Source organism: Narcine bancroftii, chromosome 2 (assembly GCF_036971445.1).
Source record: "Narcine bancroftii isolate sNarBan1 chromosome 2, sNarBan1.hap1, whole genome shotgun sequence".
NCBI classification, from domain to species: Eukaryota; Metazoa; Chordata; class Chondrichthyes; order Torpediniformes; family Narcinidae; genus Narcine; species Narcine bancroftii.
In genome coordinates this window covers 244,462,997-244,480,863 of record NC_091470.1, presented here as the reverse complement: position 1 = coordinate 244,480,863, position 17,867 = coordinate 244,462,997, and the positions used below count along the sequence as shown (strand labels likewise).

The 17,867-nt window shown below is 41.5% G+C and overlaps 1 protein-coding gene across 24 annotated transcripts in view; it reads right to left on the bottom strand.

The window, feature by feature from the left end:
- Window positions 1-17,867, bottom strand: part of sugct (succinyl-CoA:glutarate-CoA transferase) — a 544,214-nt gene that overhangs the window by 299,249 nt on the left and 227,098 nt on the right. For all 24 annotated transcript variants that reach the window (XR_011352093.1, XR_011352094.1, XM_069920671.1 and 21 more), the window contains one exon: window positions 4,305-4,407. Coding sequence is in view for 22 of the 24 variants with exons in the window: in XM_069920671.1 (XP_069776772.1) it covers window positions 4,305-4,407 (103 nt within the window). In the remaining 2 variants the exon portion in view is untranslated. The remainder of the gene's footprint in view (window positions 1-4,304; window positions 4,408-17,867) is intronic.

The following is a 17,867-nucleotide window of genomic DNA, read 5'->3' as shown; positions in this document are numbered from 1 at the left end:
GATCAAGAAGTAGGAAGAGAAGGCAAATTCAGGCTCCTGAAGTGGTTAATGAGCCATGGTCATATAAAAAATGGACTCTCTCCTACTTTCTATACATCCATTTGGCATGGTTTCCAAATCCATGGCAACAGTTAATTACTGGCTATTACTAGCTTCTGATCAGAAGGCCAACATTCCATCTTAGGCACATGCTTAAGCTGAAATGTTTACAATCCAAGTCAGATCTTGGATTTAGCATTCAGCACGCCAGTACTAACTTGCTGATTCTGCATCATTCGAAGTCCCACATTACTACCGACTCTAGCAGTACTGACTTGAATTAGTGTTCTCAGATAGTGGGACGAGCAGGAAGATTTTTCGAAAATTCATTGAAGACATTTTTTTTCTGTACATCACTCTGCAAAGCATTTTGTGATGCCAATTTCAAATGGGGAATACTCGTCCTAGTGACACTGCTCTGGTCCAACAGCAATCAGCCTCCGTGTAAAATATTTTGCTAGCACCTGAGCAATGGGAAAATGTACCCCATTGCCAAGACAAGTGGGCACATATCTGTTTAATAATGCTTCAAACCTCTTTTAATTTGAATAGTGTAATGATGCTGAATAAAATGTAATGAACATCATAAAAAGGAGCAGGAGGCCTTCTGGCTGATATGGCTATGGACTCAGCTACACTTACAAACCTATTCTTCATAACTCTTGATTTCCCTGCTATTCAAAAAATTGTATCTTAACATTTAACGAGACAGCCTTGCCTGCTTCATTAGGCAGATAATTTCATAGACTGACTGCTCTTTGGAAGAAGAAATTTCTACTTGGCTTTATTTTAAATTTATTCCTCCAAATCTATTTCAAGTATCTCTTGTCAGTGGAAGCAACACCCACCTCCTCTATTGCTTTCATAATTTTGTGTGACCTTCTCATCCTTGTAAACTCCAATGAACATAGCTCCTGGCTATTCAATCTCTCTTCATATGTCAGCCCCCTCATTTGCATAATCAACCTGGTAAACCTCCACTGTACCATCTCCAGAGCCAGTATAGACATTATCAAGTAAGGAGATCAGAACTGCACCTAGTATTCAAGGTGCAGCCTCACTGGTGTGTAGTTGCAGCTCCTAAATTCAATTAAGGTTAACATCCCATTTGCCTTCTTAACTACCTAGTGCATCGGCAAACAAAATTTTGCAATGCATGTAAAAGCACTCCCAGGTCTCCCTGCACAACAGCATGCTGAAATTTTTCATCATATTATAAATATGTAATAAATGTAGTCTGATTTACTACATTTTCCTCCAAAATAGATAATCTCATATTTACCAACAACGAACTCCATCTTCCAGATCCTTTCCCATTCACATAATCTACAATCTCTGCATACTCTCGATGTTCTCTACAATTTTTTCTTTTCCACTCAACGATGTCATCAGCAAATTTAGACACATACTTTGCCCATTCTCTAAATCATGTATGTACATTGAGAAAAGTGATGGGTCTGACATCGACCCTTGCACTAACCATTCTATGCCAATCACCCATTTATCCCAACTCTCTATTGGTTAACCAATTTTCTATCTATACTAATACATTACCCCCAACTCCATGCATCCTTAACTTCTGTGGAAGTCTTTGTGTGGCACCTTATTGAATGTCTTCTGGAAATCTAAGTATACCACATCCAGCAGCTCCCCTCTATCCTCTATCCACCATGCTCATTATATTCTCAAAGAACTTCAGAACATGACCTGCCCTTCTTGAATCCATATTTTTTTTAAAAAAACATTGATCAGAGCCCAGATACAACCTGGTGAAAAGGTTAGGCAATCAGTAAAAGCTCATAATCATCAGGCTCAATCAAATTTTGATGCAGAAAAAGAGGGAAGAGACAAAAGGTGTAGAAGCCAAATGGGGATGTAAATAGAACCAATAAAGAAACAAAGAATAAAGTGCAAATTTAAGGACAGAATAATTATCTTAAATTATACAAGGAAACTACTGTAGATGCCTAGAAATGGTGAAAATTTTGGATCCCGAGTTGTCCAGGGTCTGTAATGTGCCTATTTGGAACAATGGTCCCTTTCCATGACCTTTTGCAACTTTCAGTAGAATATAGTATGAGATTGAGAACACTGAGGTCAGAGTGAAAGCAGGATAAAAACCTAATGTGACATGATCATACTTATAGCATCACCAATTATTTTGCTTCTATATCTTTTTTTAATTTAAAAAGTAATACATAATGATAAATGTAAATAGCATGTTGTGTGTCAAAGTGCAGTGTTATTTGCTGCATATGTTTTAACTGCGACACAATGATCCAAAGAATTACCAAAGAGCTCTTATTCAGCTCTTTAACCATGTTCATTGTTCATTCAACATAGAATTTGTTTCTGTTGTCTATACAAATGCAATATTTTCAATCCAATTTCTTGAGACAGTTTAAAAACGGTACTTGTTAGTATTCACATTCAGAAGGGCATAAATAGTTCCAGATGTTGAGAAAAATGAAATTACAGTTTCTGAAATTTTGTGAGTTTTATGAATATGTTCAATGATAAGTTGAAAGGCTTCACTTATAGCTGTTTGTGTGATGAATAATTTGTGTAAATTTCAATACTTTCTGTATTGTTGAAAACAATACTCTAAATAATTTGATGCACAAATGTTGATCAGATGCAAATTTCAAAAGTATACTTCCTAATCTAATACATCCTACTCAAATAAAACTACTTAGAGAGTTCCTTTAGAGTAGGCATTCTCTACCTTTTGTTGACTATGACCCCCCCCCCACCCCACCACCACCCCTCCCCTTAGGACTCTGCTCAAACTTTCATGGTCCCTTCCCTGTGAAGCAGTCAAATCGTCAAGTTTACTTGGTTTCTTAAATACTTCTCTCTTATTGACTACATGAAAATATAAAACTATGGCCCCCTTAAATGTGCTGAGGCCCCTGTTGAGAATGGCTGCATTAGAGTTTTAGGAATAGGAAATATACTCTTAAAAATGCAAGTACATTCCATTTTCACAGACTAATCCCATCCACCAATGTTATTATTTCTTTTCAAAGTAATATATCCAATCATTTACTTGGTTAGCTTCACTAATTTTCTCCTCTAACTTCTTCCACAATTATTTAGGGATCTGTGGAATATTTCTTCTTACTCCAAACTTCTGATGTTTGAACCCTTCATCACATTGAATAATTTTGGAAGTCCCTTCATAATCCTGAAAACTGAATTAAGTCACATTCTTTCCAAAGGAACTTTGCAACACTCCAGGTACTTCCCTTATCATTTAAAAAAAACATAATGGGCAATGTTGCAATCTTAACAATGGAAAAGATAAACTCATCAAGAAAATACAGATTACTGTGAGCAATATCTGCAGGGGTAAGATTGTAATAAGATTGTGGATACAAAGCACTGTATTTATATTACCAGTATGGTAATCTCAAGTCATGAATTCAAATTCTATGATGGCAGCTACTTAAATAAATCTGAATAAAAATATACCACTACTAATGTTAGCAATCAAACTACAAGATTGCCATAAAATTCATCTGGTTCACTCATGTTCTTGAGGGAAGGAAATCTGCTGTCCTACCCAGTCTGATCTCTGTATGTCTCCAGACCCACAGCAACATTCTTGATTCTTTAAATGTCCTCAGTATAACAAAAATTTGAGTCAGGCAAGATCCCATAATAGAAAAATAGTGGGACATTCAGCTGGAAGTTAAAGTAGATGCATCGCCTTATTTGATTATCATTATGAAGAGCTTACACACTCTAAAAAAAATGCGATGGTTTGATTTCAATTAATTTATCATTTAATTAGTGGACACAGATTTAAGATAATTGACCAGAGAACCATGGAATAATTTTGCAATGCAACATAATTTAATGTAAATTACAGATGTATGTAGGTGAAATCATCATGTCTCCTGTGGAGTGATCAAAGTTTACTGGTTCACTATATTATGGCACAAAAATACTCAGTAAGACAGAGAACATTTTTTTTTCAAATCTTTACATTATAAGCATGCAGGATTTGGCTTGAATAAAAATATTAAGGTTATGGGTTATTTGTCTGGTATATCTGACTCCAAGCATTGGACAATGCCTGATGCATAGGCATCCAACACTTTTTATAAGATTGTTTTTATGGATTAGATGACTCTCCTCGGGATTCTTGGTTCTTTCTAATTAAGAAATTGGTTATTAACAAAAGGCATGCAAGATTTTCCATTTTGCTGAAGCTGCTTTTCATTCAATTTTCCATTTTGTATAAAAAACAAATAACTGACCTGGGATTCAGAGAAGGCTTGCTGAATGTTGTTTATTGGACCATATGGTACACCACTACCTTCAAACAGTTGCAACCAGTCTTGTGTTGTCTTCTCTGAAAATCTAATCATAGAAGAGTTTTGTGGTTTAAACATGATGTACTGATTTTGAATCTGTAGAGCAGACCAGAACTTAATTTGCAGTAGCCAGCAAAAAAAATAAAAATACACAATTCTTTACAGAACTAGATTCTTGTCCTGAGGCTGCAAGAGATGTTCTTCAGATAAGATGTTTCCGTGATTTGAAAGCAATCGAAGTTTACAAACCAAGCAAAAGTATTTTGTCAGCAGTTTAATTCTATTTTTCACGAACATTCATGTTTGAAGTTTTTTTCCAATAAAAATACATTTTGTTTGTTTTTTTTAAAAGACCTTTATACCTGGAAATAGTACAAATGATAAGAACATTAATTCTGATATTGAAAAATATAAACCTAAAAAGTTTGGAGAACCATAAATCACAGAACATTGAGCAAAACTTATATTTATGGACAGTAATAACTCAGAAAGGAAGAGTGCTAACCTGAAAACAAATATTTAAAATGATTAGCTGAAGAATTAAGGAGAAACTTCCATGAAAAATGTAAAGGTGGCACAATAAAATTCAATGGTAATTTTCAAATGGAAAATAAAAATATATGATAAAGATAAAAAGTTTCAATGCTTTCGAATAAGAGGCCTTAGATCAGAAGTTGGTGTCATCTCCTGCTACTATCCACTTGATTCCTGGAATCCACCGTTTGCCAGGACCTGGCCTGGCCTGGCACACAAGGTCAACCAATGCCAACCACCCAATTTAAGGCCCAGATCTGTAACCCATGTGGAACAGGGTACTATGGGCATATCCTCACTGGGCTGGACAGGTTGGCCCACCTTCTGTACCTGTAGCCCCTCCCCAAAAGATCCCCTAATAAAGGCCAAGAGCTCGAGTCTCCTCCCTCATTCCTGCCTTGGACATGAGCCAGCAGCATGTAGAGGCATGTCTTGGTCTTCTAATCAATAAGCCTTTGACTAATTGTTTCATATTTGCAAGTGATCATTGATAGCTCCACAATTTATTGATCAGAAATTTTTAAGTGCCATGGACAAGGCAATCTAACTGGAGAAGATGGAAATCGATCCAAAAGGGCTCCATAAAGTTTGATATGTGGCTACACTGTTTGAAGGCCTACCTGAGGCGCCACAAAATTACAGCCGATAGCGATCGCTAATACCTCCTCTTCGCAGCTGTGGGCCACCGAAGATACCAATTAGTTCACAAGTGCATTGGATATGAAGAGGCTGTGGCCCTACTCCAACAGCAGTATGGAGCCTCAAGGAATATGATGTATGCATGCTTTCAGCTCGGCTCCTGACGGCAGGGTCCGAGTGAGTCGATTTTGTGAGAGCCATGAGGAAACCAGGAACAAGACTGCGGGTGCTGGGATGTGACTGTGGCAACCTTCCAGGAGGAGATCATCTGCGACAGGCTAGTTGCTGCATTCAAATATGGGAATGACTCCTGGAGAAAGGCTATTGGACCCTCCAGGAAGTGGTGCAGATGGCCCAAATGATGGAGACTGCCCAAAAGAACACAGAAGCCTAATCAGCAGCCACTGAACCACCAGGTGGAGAGAACAGGTGGCACCATCTTTGGACGGGCCCTTGACTGCTGCTACCACCGAGCACGAGGTGCAACTATTGTGGCCAAAGCAAACACTTGCGAAAGTATTGCCCGGCCCATAGCACGACTTGCTCGAACTGCCATGGGAAAGGACACTATGCCAGGGTATGTTGTTCTAAGCCCCATTCTAGCAGTGAAGTGTGTTGACCGTGACCCATGTTGCCATCTTGGGCCAACCTACTTCTGTTGTCATTTCCGGTTGCTGATAACCAAACTTCCAGGCCAAGGTCACAATGACATGGATGGACCACATCTGGCTTCACTTTTGGACTCCACCACATGTGATCCACGGGGGTAGCCATCTTCACGATCTCCTGGGCGGCCATCTTGGTGTTAACTGACCCAATGACATATCAGCAGCGACTCGGACAGTGAGCTGACATTGGCTTCCATCGTGCAGGACCAGAGTAGACCACACCAGCTGGGATGATTGATGATGGACATCGAGGTAAACAGTCACTCCATTGGCTGCCTGTTCGACACAGGAAACACTGAGAGCTTCATACACCCGGGCAGAGCCAAATGTTATTCCCTGACCATGTCCTCAGCCAAGTGCAAGGTAGTGCTAGCCACTATATCCCTCTCTGCAGAAATTCGCTGGAGATGCAGCATGTCCCTAACTCTAGGAGGCACAAAATACCAGACTGTTGGTGATGCCCCACCTTTGCGCACCCGTCATATTAGGGCTGAATTTCCAGTGCCAGCTTAAGGGTATGCTGATGCAGCTTGATGTGCCCCCCCAACCAATTTCGGGAGGCCCCTCTCCTCCCCCTGAAGAGGCCCAAACATCGGGCTGGGCTCCCAACCTGTGGACTGGCCACCCTCAGGATCCCTCTGCCGCCGCTGTTCCAAAACCTCACACCAGACTGCAAACCTATGGCCTCTAAAAGCAGGGGATACAGCCCAGAGAAAAGGGAATTCATTATGCCCTCCTGGGGGAGGGCATAATAGGACTGAGTAACAGTCTCTGAAGGGCACAAGTAGTGGTGGTGAAGAGTAGGGAGAAGTACCGGATGGTGATTGACTACAGTCAGACCATCAACCGGTTCACCTTACTGGATGCCTACCCTTTGCCTCGCATAGCTGATATGGTGAATGAGATCGCTAAGTATAGGGTCTTCTCTACCATAGAAGTCAAAGTGGCATATCACCAAATCCTGATTCGCCCTAAAGACTGGCCATACATGGTTTATGAGGCCAATGGCCGACTCTACCATTTTCTATGGGTCCCATTCAGCCTCATGAATGGGGTATCAGTGTTCCAAAGGGAAATGGACCGCATGGTAGATGACAAGAAACTATCCATATCCATATCTGGACAATGTCAGCCATGACAAGAAGAAACACAACGAGAACCTGAAGAAGTTCCTGGCCACCGCAAAGGCCCTCAATCTCACATTTAATAAGAAAAGGTGCATGTTTAGCACCAAGCGGCTGGCAATCCTGGGGTACATGGTCGCCCCTGACCCCCAAGTGCATGTGACCTGTTCTGAAATTATCTCTGCCACAGAACCCCAAACCCCAAAGCCCCAGGCACTACTGGGGTTTTTCTCGTATTATGCCAAATGGATCATCAACTATATAGCAAGGCCCAATCCCTACTGAAAACCACTACCTTTCCCCCATCGGCGCAGGCCTGTAAGGCTTTCGAGGGTATCAGGGATGAGATTGCCAAAGCAGGGATGCATGCCATTGTTGAATCCGTCCTGTTCCAAGTGTAAAGTGATGCCTCTGACTTCGCTTTATCCACCACACTGAACCAAGCAGGTAGGCCAGTACCATTTTTTCTCCGCACCCTCCAAGGCCTGAAACACAGGCACTCTGCCATCGAGAAGGAGGCACAAGCTATAGTGGAGGTCATGTCACTTAGCCGGCAAAACCATTCACCCTGCTGATTGACCAGAGAGCCGTCGATTTTATGTTTAACAATAAACAGTGGGGTAAAATCCCACCTACAATTATGAGATTTTGTACCAGCCAGACAAGCTCAATGAGTCATCCAATGCCCTGTCCAGGGGAACCTGTGCCATGGTGGAAATTGATTGCCTCCATACTCTCCACGATGGCCTCTGCCATGCCAGGGTTTCGTCTCTACCATTTTTTGAGGGCCCGTAACCTCCCCTACTCAGTGGAGGAAGTCAGGGAGCTGACTCACAATTGCCTGGTTTGTGTGGAGTGCAAGCCGCAATTTTAGACCAGAGAGAGCCCAATTAATCAAGGCCACTCACCCCTTCAAACATCTCAGCATAGACTTCAAGGGGCACCTCCCATCTATGAATCAGAACATCTACTTCCTGAGCATCGTGGACGAGTACTCACTTTTCCCATTCGCCATCCCCTGCCCCTATGTTTTTGCGACCAGGGATTCGCCTTCATGACTGAGGAGTTGCGGCAATACTTCCTTTCCAGGGGCATAGCTATGAGCAGAAACACCAGCTACAACCCCTACAGGAACAGGCAGGTAGGTGGAAAGGGAAAATGGTACAATCTGGAAGGCAGTCCTTTTGGCACTCAAATCGAAAGGGATGCTGGTATCTCAGTGGCAAGAAGTCCTTCCAGAAGTTCTGCACATCACCAGATCCCTACTTTGTACGGCAACTAACACAACTCACATGAAAAATTGCTTTCCTTCCCTATGAGGTTGGTGCCAGGGTCCACGCTGCTGGTCTGGCTGACAACCCCGGCACTGGTACTTTTCTGGAAGCATGTTAGAACGCAGAAGGTGGACCCACTAGTCGAGGAAGTGCACATCCTGCACACGATCCCCAGTATGAATGGACGGAACGATACACATCCAGGACCTGGCACGAAAGGGGCCCCAGGCAGTGTCAGTTCAGGGATCACCTTTACAGGTGAAGTAGTGATCCAACCTCCACCACAGACCCCTGAGTTTTCCTTCCACTGTTACAAACAAATTCCCCACCCTCTACAGACCCGGTACACACAGACACCATTCAGCCCTCCAACACCCAGCCAAGCGAACAAGCCACCGTTCCGCTGGAACCAACGATACAGCCAGCAGTACTTCAGAGATCTCAGCACTGAATAAAACCACAGGAGCAGCTAAACCTTTGAACTGTATGGACTACAAGACCCATGCTGATGGACATTGCCCCGCATCACCCCGTCGGACTAAATTCAAAAAGGAGGGTTGAATGTGGTGGAACAGTTCTGCAGGCATGTCCGGGTATATCCTTACTGGGCTGGGCGGGCTGGGCAGGCTGGCCCACCTTCTGTACCTGTAGCCCTTCCCCATAAGATCCCCTAACAAAGGCCAAGAGGCCTAGTCTCCTCCCTCATACCTGCTTTGGACATGAGCCAGCAGCATGTACAGGCATGTCTGAGTCTTCAGATTAATAAAACTTTTGACTACTTGCTTCATGTCTGTGAGTGGTCATTGATCACTCCACAACCCATTATATACCAACACACAGCAGGACATTCCTGGTCTTGTTGGGCTTGAAATCAGAGACATAGCTACCTAAGGACCACTAGACTTTGGACAAGAACCAGACTGAGCCTTGGAGCAGAATTCAATGCTCAGTCCTATTTTACAGGCCCAAATACAGGTCCATATCCAACTCTAGACTCAGAGGTATTGTACGGGTGGATACAACACTTGGGTATATAGGACTATCATTATATAACATTGATGTATAGAATTAATCAGAGTGGTCCTTTGAACAAAGAAAAGAAGGTGTGAAGTGGCCACAGTGATCAGCTTCTTCAGTAAATTAAGAACATAAGAAATAAGAGCAGGAGTGGACCATCCAGCCCATTGAGCCTGCTCCGTCATTCAATAAGATTATGGCTGATCTGATCATTGAATCAACTCCACCTACCTTGTTGGTTTGCCAGAAGACATAGAAGGGCCAAATCCAAGAAAATTTTTTACTGAATGGATTCCACGAGTGTTAGGGCAAGACAAGTTCCCTGAAGGTTTAATATTGGAATGTGCTCATAGAGCTTTAAGAAGGAAACCTTTTTTCAGGACAGAATCTAAGACCTGTTCTGGTCCGTTGTTTAAACTATTGTGATAGAGAGTCAATTCTATGTGTGGCTATTAGAAACGCTCAGGAAAATAGATCTCCTTTGATAGTCCAGAATAATCGTGTTTTTTTTAATCCGGATCTGAGTCAAGAAATTATGTTTCAACGATGTGAATTTAATTCTGTGAAAGAGTTGTTGTGGAAAAAAGGATACAAGGCAACTTTTAGGTAGCCTGCGGTATTGAAGATTTTTCAGGATGGATATCAGCCAAAGTTTTTTGATAATCCTAAAGAAGCTATGGACTTTGCTCAATCTTTACCGATTACGCAATTTCAAGAACGATGTAGTCCTCCTCGGTCTGCAAAGAGAGTGGGGATACAAGATGGGAATCAGATTCCAAGAAGAAATGGAAGCAATGGTGGTCGAAGTGATAAAATTGATTAAAAAAATAATACATCTTTTTTTTTGAAAGATTTTAGTCATTGATGATAGTTTAATACGAAATGGGAGTTGGGAAAGGGAACTGGGTAGGCACTATTTTCCAGAAGTCGTCAGCTACGTGTGAGTTAACTCACACCCAGTATTTTGTGGGAGTTGCCGCATTGTGCGGTTTAAACAGGAGGAGGTAGTAGTAACCTCCTGCCTGTCTTTTTTTCCTTAATTTTTGGGTTAAGGAGTGAAGTTTTTTTTTAATTACTTTTTTTTAAATACATATTTTTTTTCTCTTTCTTTTTTCTTTTTTTAATTTGTTCTTGATTGTAGTTTTAAGAGGGAATAAGAGGAGGGTTTTTTTGGGGGGAGTTCTTTTTTTCTTTCCTTTTTTTTCTTTTTTTTTCTTGTGTTGAGTTGCTGTAAGGAATGTCTAAATTGAAGTTTGCTTCCTTTAATGTCCAGGGTTTAAATAATCCCATTAAGCATAAGAAAGTACTTGCTTACTTAAAAAAATTAAAAGTTGATGTGGCTTTTTTACAGGAAACTCATTTGACAGATAAGGAACATTTGAAACTCAAACGTGAATGGGTTGGACAAGTTTTTTATTCTTCATTTAATTTAAAAGCAAAAGGAGTGGCAATTTTGGTGCACAAGAATTAACCATTTCAGTTACAAAATGAAGAGAAAAATGGTGGAAGATTATTAAAATTGAACTGTACAATTTTTAATGAAGCTTGGACTTTGCTTGATGTTTATGCTCTGAAAGTTGAGGATACAGCTTTTGTTGTCGACATGTCTTTATTACTTGGACAATCAAATTCTAATGTGATGAATGGGGGAGATTTGAATGTGGTATTGGAGCCTTTATTGGAGAAGTATCCAAGAGTAATTAAGAAATCGAAGATGGCAGTTCAAGTAACTAATATGATGTCAAATTTGAATTTAGTTGATATTTGGCGAAGATTTAATCCTACAGAGAAAGATTTTTCTTTTTATTCGTCACGACATAATTCTTTTTCTAGAATTGATTATTTTTTAATTTCAACACATTTGCAGGATAGGGTTACATCTGTGGATTATAAGGCAAGACTGGTTTCGGACCATTCATTATTATTATTAGAATATCAGAGTTCACAGGAAATTCAGAGAGCTCCAAGATGGAGATTCAACACTATGTTATTGCAAAAACCGGAATTTATTAGTTATTTAAAACAACAAATTGAGGTTTTTATTAGTAATAATAGTAATTTTGTTTCCAGTCATTTTGTTTTATGGGATGCAATGAAAGCTTTTTTACGAGGTCAAATTATTAGTTATGCTTCTAAAGTAAAGAAAGAGAGAATTAAAGAGATTGAAGATTTAGAGAAAAAGATAACTGTTACTGAAAAAGAATTTCAAAGAAAATGCTACTGAAACGCAAAAGAATCAGTTAACTAATTTAAAATTTAAATATAATGAATTACAAACTTATCGGTTTGAATGTTTAATAAACCGAACTAAACATAAGTTTTATGAATGGGGTGAGAAAGCTCATAAAGTTCTGTCTTGGCAGTTAAAAAAGGAACAATTATCTAGAATTATACCAGTAATTAGAAAGAAATCGGGTATTACTTTTAGTCAAAAGGAAATTAATGAGGAATTTTGTAATTTCTATAGAAAATTATATACTTCGGAATGTAAAGCTGTAACTGAAGATGCTATAGATTCTTTTTTGAAAAATATTAAATTGCCACAATTGAATCAAGAAGATAGACAGGAGTTAGATAAATCCTTTACAGAAAATGAAATAGAAACGGCGATAAGAGATATGCCAAATGGAAAGGCACCTGGGTTTCCTATAGAGTTTTACAAAACTTTTTATGCTGATATATGTCCTATTTATAAGGATGTTTTACAACAAATTTATGACACTTTTTGATTACCCGAGTCTTGTTCCAATGCAATAATTACAGTTATACCAAAAAAAGATAAAGATCCTTTACAGGTTTCTTCTTATAGACCAATATCGCTGTTAAATGTAGATTACAAAATTGTAGCAAAAGCTATAGCTAATCGATTAGCTCAATACTTACCTAAAATAATACATAGTGATCAAACGGGATTTATAAAAAATAGATATGCTTCAGATAATATTTTGCGTTTAATAACTGATAAATAAATCTAAATCTCAGATGAATTATCCAATAGTGGTTTCGCTGGATGCAGAAAAGGCTTTTGATAGAATGGAATGGAAGTTTTTGTTTAAAGTACTTGAGAAATTTTGTTTTGGTTCTTCATTTATTGGATTGATAAAGGCTTTATATAATAGCCCGAAGGCCAGAATTGCTGTCAATCGGCAGATCTCAGAATCTTTTAATTTAACAAGGTCTACTAGACAAGGATGCCCATTGTCACCTGCTTTATTCGCTATAGTCATTGAGCCTTTGGCACAATTAATACGTCAAAATGAAAATGTTAAAGGTATGAGAGTTTTGAATGAGGAATATAAGATTAATCTATTTGCTGATGATGTTTTATTATATTTGGTGGATCCGGGCATTTCTTTACCAGCAATTCAAGAATGTTTAGAAATTTATGGTCAATTATCTGGTTATAAAGTAAATTGGACCAAAAGTGAAATTTTATCAATTTGCAAAAATGATCATTCAATGTATAAAAGTATTACAAATTTGAAGTGGACCACACAAATTAAATATTTAGGAATTAATGTTAATACAGAATTTCAAGCTTTATATTCAATTAATTATCTTCCTTTAATAAAAAGGATTAAATTAGATTTGATTAGGTGGAAGGATTTGCCTTTGGGTTTATTAGGGAGGATTAATACTATAAAAATGAATATCTTTCCTCGAATACAATATTTGTTTCAATCAATTCATTATTTTTTAAATAAAAGTTTTTTTAAGGATCTATATAAAGCAATTAGAGACTTTTTAAGTAAGGGAAAATTTCCGAGGATAGCGATGAAAGCTGATGTGGGATTTTCAATTTGGAGGTTTAAGATTACCGAATTTTCAACATTATTATGAAGCAGCTCAATTTAAATTTCTTAGTGCATTAATGAATATGGATGATCCGCCCAGTTGGGCAAAGATAGAAATGGCGGTTATTTCAGAAAAATTTTCTAATGAGTTTTTGTTTCGATGGAATAAAAATTTATTACGAACTTATGATGTCCCAATATTGAAGCATTTATTAAATTTATGGACAAGTAAACTTAATAAATTGGGGCTCAAAAATAAATGGTCTGGACGATTGCCACTTCTTTTTTTGGCTTGGCTTCGCGGACGAAGATTTATGGAGGGGGTAAAAAGTCCACGTCAGCTGCAGGCTCGTTTGTGGCTGACCAGTCCGATGCGGGACAGGCAGACACGATTGCAGCGGTTGCAAGGGAAAATTGGTTGGTTGGGGTTGGGTGTTGGGTTTTTCCTCCTTTGCCTTTTGTCAGTGAGGTGGGCTCTGCGGTCTTCTTCAAAGGAGGCTGCTGCCCGCCAAACTGTGAGGCGCCAAGATGCACGGTTTGAGGCGTTATCAGCCCACTGGCGGTGGTCAATGTGGCAGGCACCAAGAGATTTCTTTAGGCAGTCCTTGTACCTTTTCTTTGGTGCACCTCTGTCACGGTGGCCAGTGGAGAGCTCGCCATATAATACGATCTTGGGAAGGCGATGGTCCTCCATTCTGGAGACGTGACCCATCCAGCGCAGCTGGATCTTCAGCAGCGTGGACTCGATGCTGTCGACCTCTGCCATCTCGAGTACCTCGACGTTAGGGGTGTGAGCGCTCCAATGGATGTTGAGGATGGAGCGGAGACAACGCTGGTGGAAGCGTTCTAGGAGCCGTAGGTGGTGCCGGTAGAGGACCCATGATTCGGAGCCGAACAGGAGTGTGGGTATGACAACGGCTCTGTATACGCTTATCTTTGTGAGGTTTTTCAGTTGGTTGTTTTTCCAGACTCTTTTGTGTAGTCTTCCAAAGGCGCTATTTGCCTTGGCGAGTCTGTTGTCTATCTCATTGTCGATCCTTGCATCTGATGAAATGGTGCAGCCGAGATAGGTAAACTGGTTGACCGTTTTGAGTTTTGTGTGCCCGATGGAGATGTGGGGGGGCTGGTAGTCATGGTGGGGAGCTGGCTGATGGAGGACCTCCGTTTTCTTCAGGCTGACTTCCAGGCCAAACATTTTGGCAGTTTCCGCAAGGCAGGACGTCAAGCGCTGAAGAGCTGGCTCTGAATGGGCAACTAAAGCGGCATCATCTGCAAAGAGTAGTTCACGGACAAGTTTCTCTTGTGTCTTGGTGTGAGCTTGCAGGCGCCTCAGATTGAAGAGACTGCCATCCGTGCGGTACCGGATGTAAACAGCGTCTTCATTGTTGGGGTCTTTCATGGCTTGGTTCAGCATCATGCTGAAGAAGATTGAAAAGAGGGTTGGTGCGAGAACACAGCCTTGCTTCACGCCATTGTTAATGGAGAAGGGTTCAGAGAGCTCATTGCTGTATCTGACCCGACCTTGTTGGTTTTCGTGCAGTTGGATAATCATGTTGAGGAACTTTGGGGGACATCCGATGCGCTCTAGTATTTGCCAAAGCCCTTTCCTGCTCACGGTGTCGAAGGCTTTGGTGAGGTCAACAAAGGTGATGTAGAGTCCTTTGTTTTGTTCTCTACACTTTTCTTGGAGCTGTCTGAGGGCAAAGACCATGTCAGTGGTTCCTCTGTTAGCGCGAAAGCCGCACTGTGATTCTGGGAGAATATTCTCAGCGACACTAGGTATTATTCTATTTAGTAGAATCCTAGCGAAGATTTTGCCTGCAATGGAGAGCAACGTGATTCCCCTGTAGTTTGAGCAGTCTGATTTCTCGCCTTTGTTTTTGTACAGGGTGATGATGGTGGCATCACGAAGATCCTGAGGCAGTTTACCTTGGTCCCAACAAAGCTTGAAAAACTCATGCAGTTTGGCATGCAGAGTTTTGCCGCCAGCCTTCCAGACTTCTGGGGGGATTCCATCCATACCTGCTGCTTTGCCACTTTTCAGTTGTTCGATTGCCTTATATGTCTCATCCAGGGTGGGAACCTCATCCAGCTCTAGCCTTAGGGGCTGTTGAGGGAGCTGGAGGAGGGCGGAATCTTGGACTGAGCGGTTGGTACTGAAAAGAGATTGGAAGTGTTCTGACCATCGGTTGAGGATGGAGATCTTGTCGCTGAGGAGGACTTTGCCGTCTGAGCTGCGCAGCGGGCTTTGGACTTGGGGTGAGGGGCCGTACACAGCCTTTAGAGCCTCGTAGAAACCCCTGAAGTCGCCAATGTCCGCGCTGAGCTGTGTTCGTTTGGCGAGGCTAGTCCACCACTCATTTTGGATCTCCCGGAGTTTGCGCTGAAGATGGCTGCATGCGCGACGGAAGGCTTGTTTCTTCTCTGGACAGGACGGCTTTGTAAGGTGAGCCTGGTGGGCAGCTCGCTTCTTTGCCAGCAGCTCCTGGATTTCCTGGCTGTTTTCGTCAAACCAGTCCTTGTTTTTCCTGGAGGAGAAGCCCAGTACCTCTTCAGTGGATTGCAGTATGGTAGTCTTCAACTGATCCCAGAGGGTTTCAGGGGACGGGTCCGTGAGGCGGGTTGCAACGTCGAGCTTTGCTTTGAGGTTTGCCTGGAAGTTTCCTCTCGCTTCGTCTGACTGCAGTTTTCCAACATTGAACCTCTTTCTGGGGGCTTTATTGTTCCTGGGCTTTGGCTTGAAGTGAAGGTTGAGCTTGCAGCGAACCAGCCGGTAGTCAGTGTGGCATTCCGCGCTAGGCATGACCCTGGTGTGGAGCACATCTTGTTTGTCACTTTCTCGCACCAGGATGTAGTCCAGGAGGTGCCAGTGTTTGGATCGGGGATGCATCCAGGTGGTCTTAAGGCTGTCCCTCTGCTGAAAAAGGGTGTTTGTAATGACAAGCCGCTGTTCTGCGCAGAGCTCCAACAGGAGGCGCCCATTGTCGTTGCACTTGCCGACGCCATGCTTGCCCAGGATTCCTGGCCAGGTTTCTGAGTCTTTGCCGACACGAGCGTTGAAGTCGCCCAGGATGACAACCTTGTCGGCTGTAGGGGTACGTTGGATGAGGTTGCGCAGGTCGGTGTAGAACTTGTTCTTTTCTGCTGGTTCCGCCTGGAGGGTTGGAGCATAGACACTGATGAGGGTGATGTGACGCTTGTTTTGAAGTGGGAGTCGCATGGACATGATTCGGTCCGAGAGGCCTGTCGGAAGGTTTTCGAGTTTGGAGGCAATGAAGCTCTTGACCATGAAGCCTACACCAGATAGGCGTCGTTCATCCGAAGGCTTGCCAGACCAGTAGAGTGTGTAGCCCGCGCCGCGTTCTTGGAAGCTGCCTACATCTGCCAGGCGGACTTCACTGAGAGCGGCTATGTCGATGTCAAGTCTGAGGAGTTCATGTGCAATGAGGGCAGACCGACGTTCAGGTCGATGGCTGTCAGTCTTATCTAGCATGGTTCTGATGTTCCAGCATGCTAGCTTGAGTTTGTGAGCATCTTTTGAGGGGGAGGACGTGGAGGGGGAGGACGTGGACCTGTCCTCGGGCCTGCGCAAAGGAGCTTTTAGGTGGAGTGCAGTGCGCGCAGTACTGGCCCCACCCTTTACACCCATGGTTCGTGTGCCGTGGCCAAGCAAGCTGGGACGTGGCAGCGAGGTCCTTGGGTCGTAGGTTTTATATCTACATAACAATCAACTTGTTCCTTTTACAGTCTCCAATATCACTTCGAAACAGTGGGAAAGGAAGGGAATAAAAAATTTATCCGATTGTTTTTCTGAGGGTTGTTTTTGTTCTTTTGATGAATTACAAAGGAAATTCGGTATTAGTGGAAACTCTGTATTTGTGTATTATCAATTAAGATCTTTTGTAAAACAGATATGTGGTCGACATATGATTTTATTGCCTGATTCTAATTTTGAGGAATACGTACTTTCAATACCACAAAAGGGATATATATCTGATTTGTATTGTATTTTACAAGAAATTGATAGTAAAAAAGATTGGGATAAAGATAAGTTGAAATGGGAAAAAGATTTAGGTTTTACAATAGCTGAAGAAGCCTGGATGGAAATTTGTCAGAATAGTATTCAGAAATTGGTTAATGCTAGATTAGCGATGATTAATTATAATTTTATACATCAGTTATATTTAACACCGGAGAAACTAAAAAAGTTTGGCCTTAGTAAGTCGGATTGCTGTTTTCGCTGTGACCAGATGGCTAATACTTTTTTGCACACTGTCTGGCTTTGTGATCAATTGCAACAGTTTTGGAAGGGTATTCAATCTATATTTAATAGTTTATATAATATTTGTCTTGTATTAGATCCTGGTATATTTTTATTAGGGAATATGCAATCATTAATTGATTTAGGCCTACAAGATTATCAGATTTCCTTTATCTATTTAGCTTTAGCTGTGGC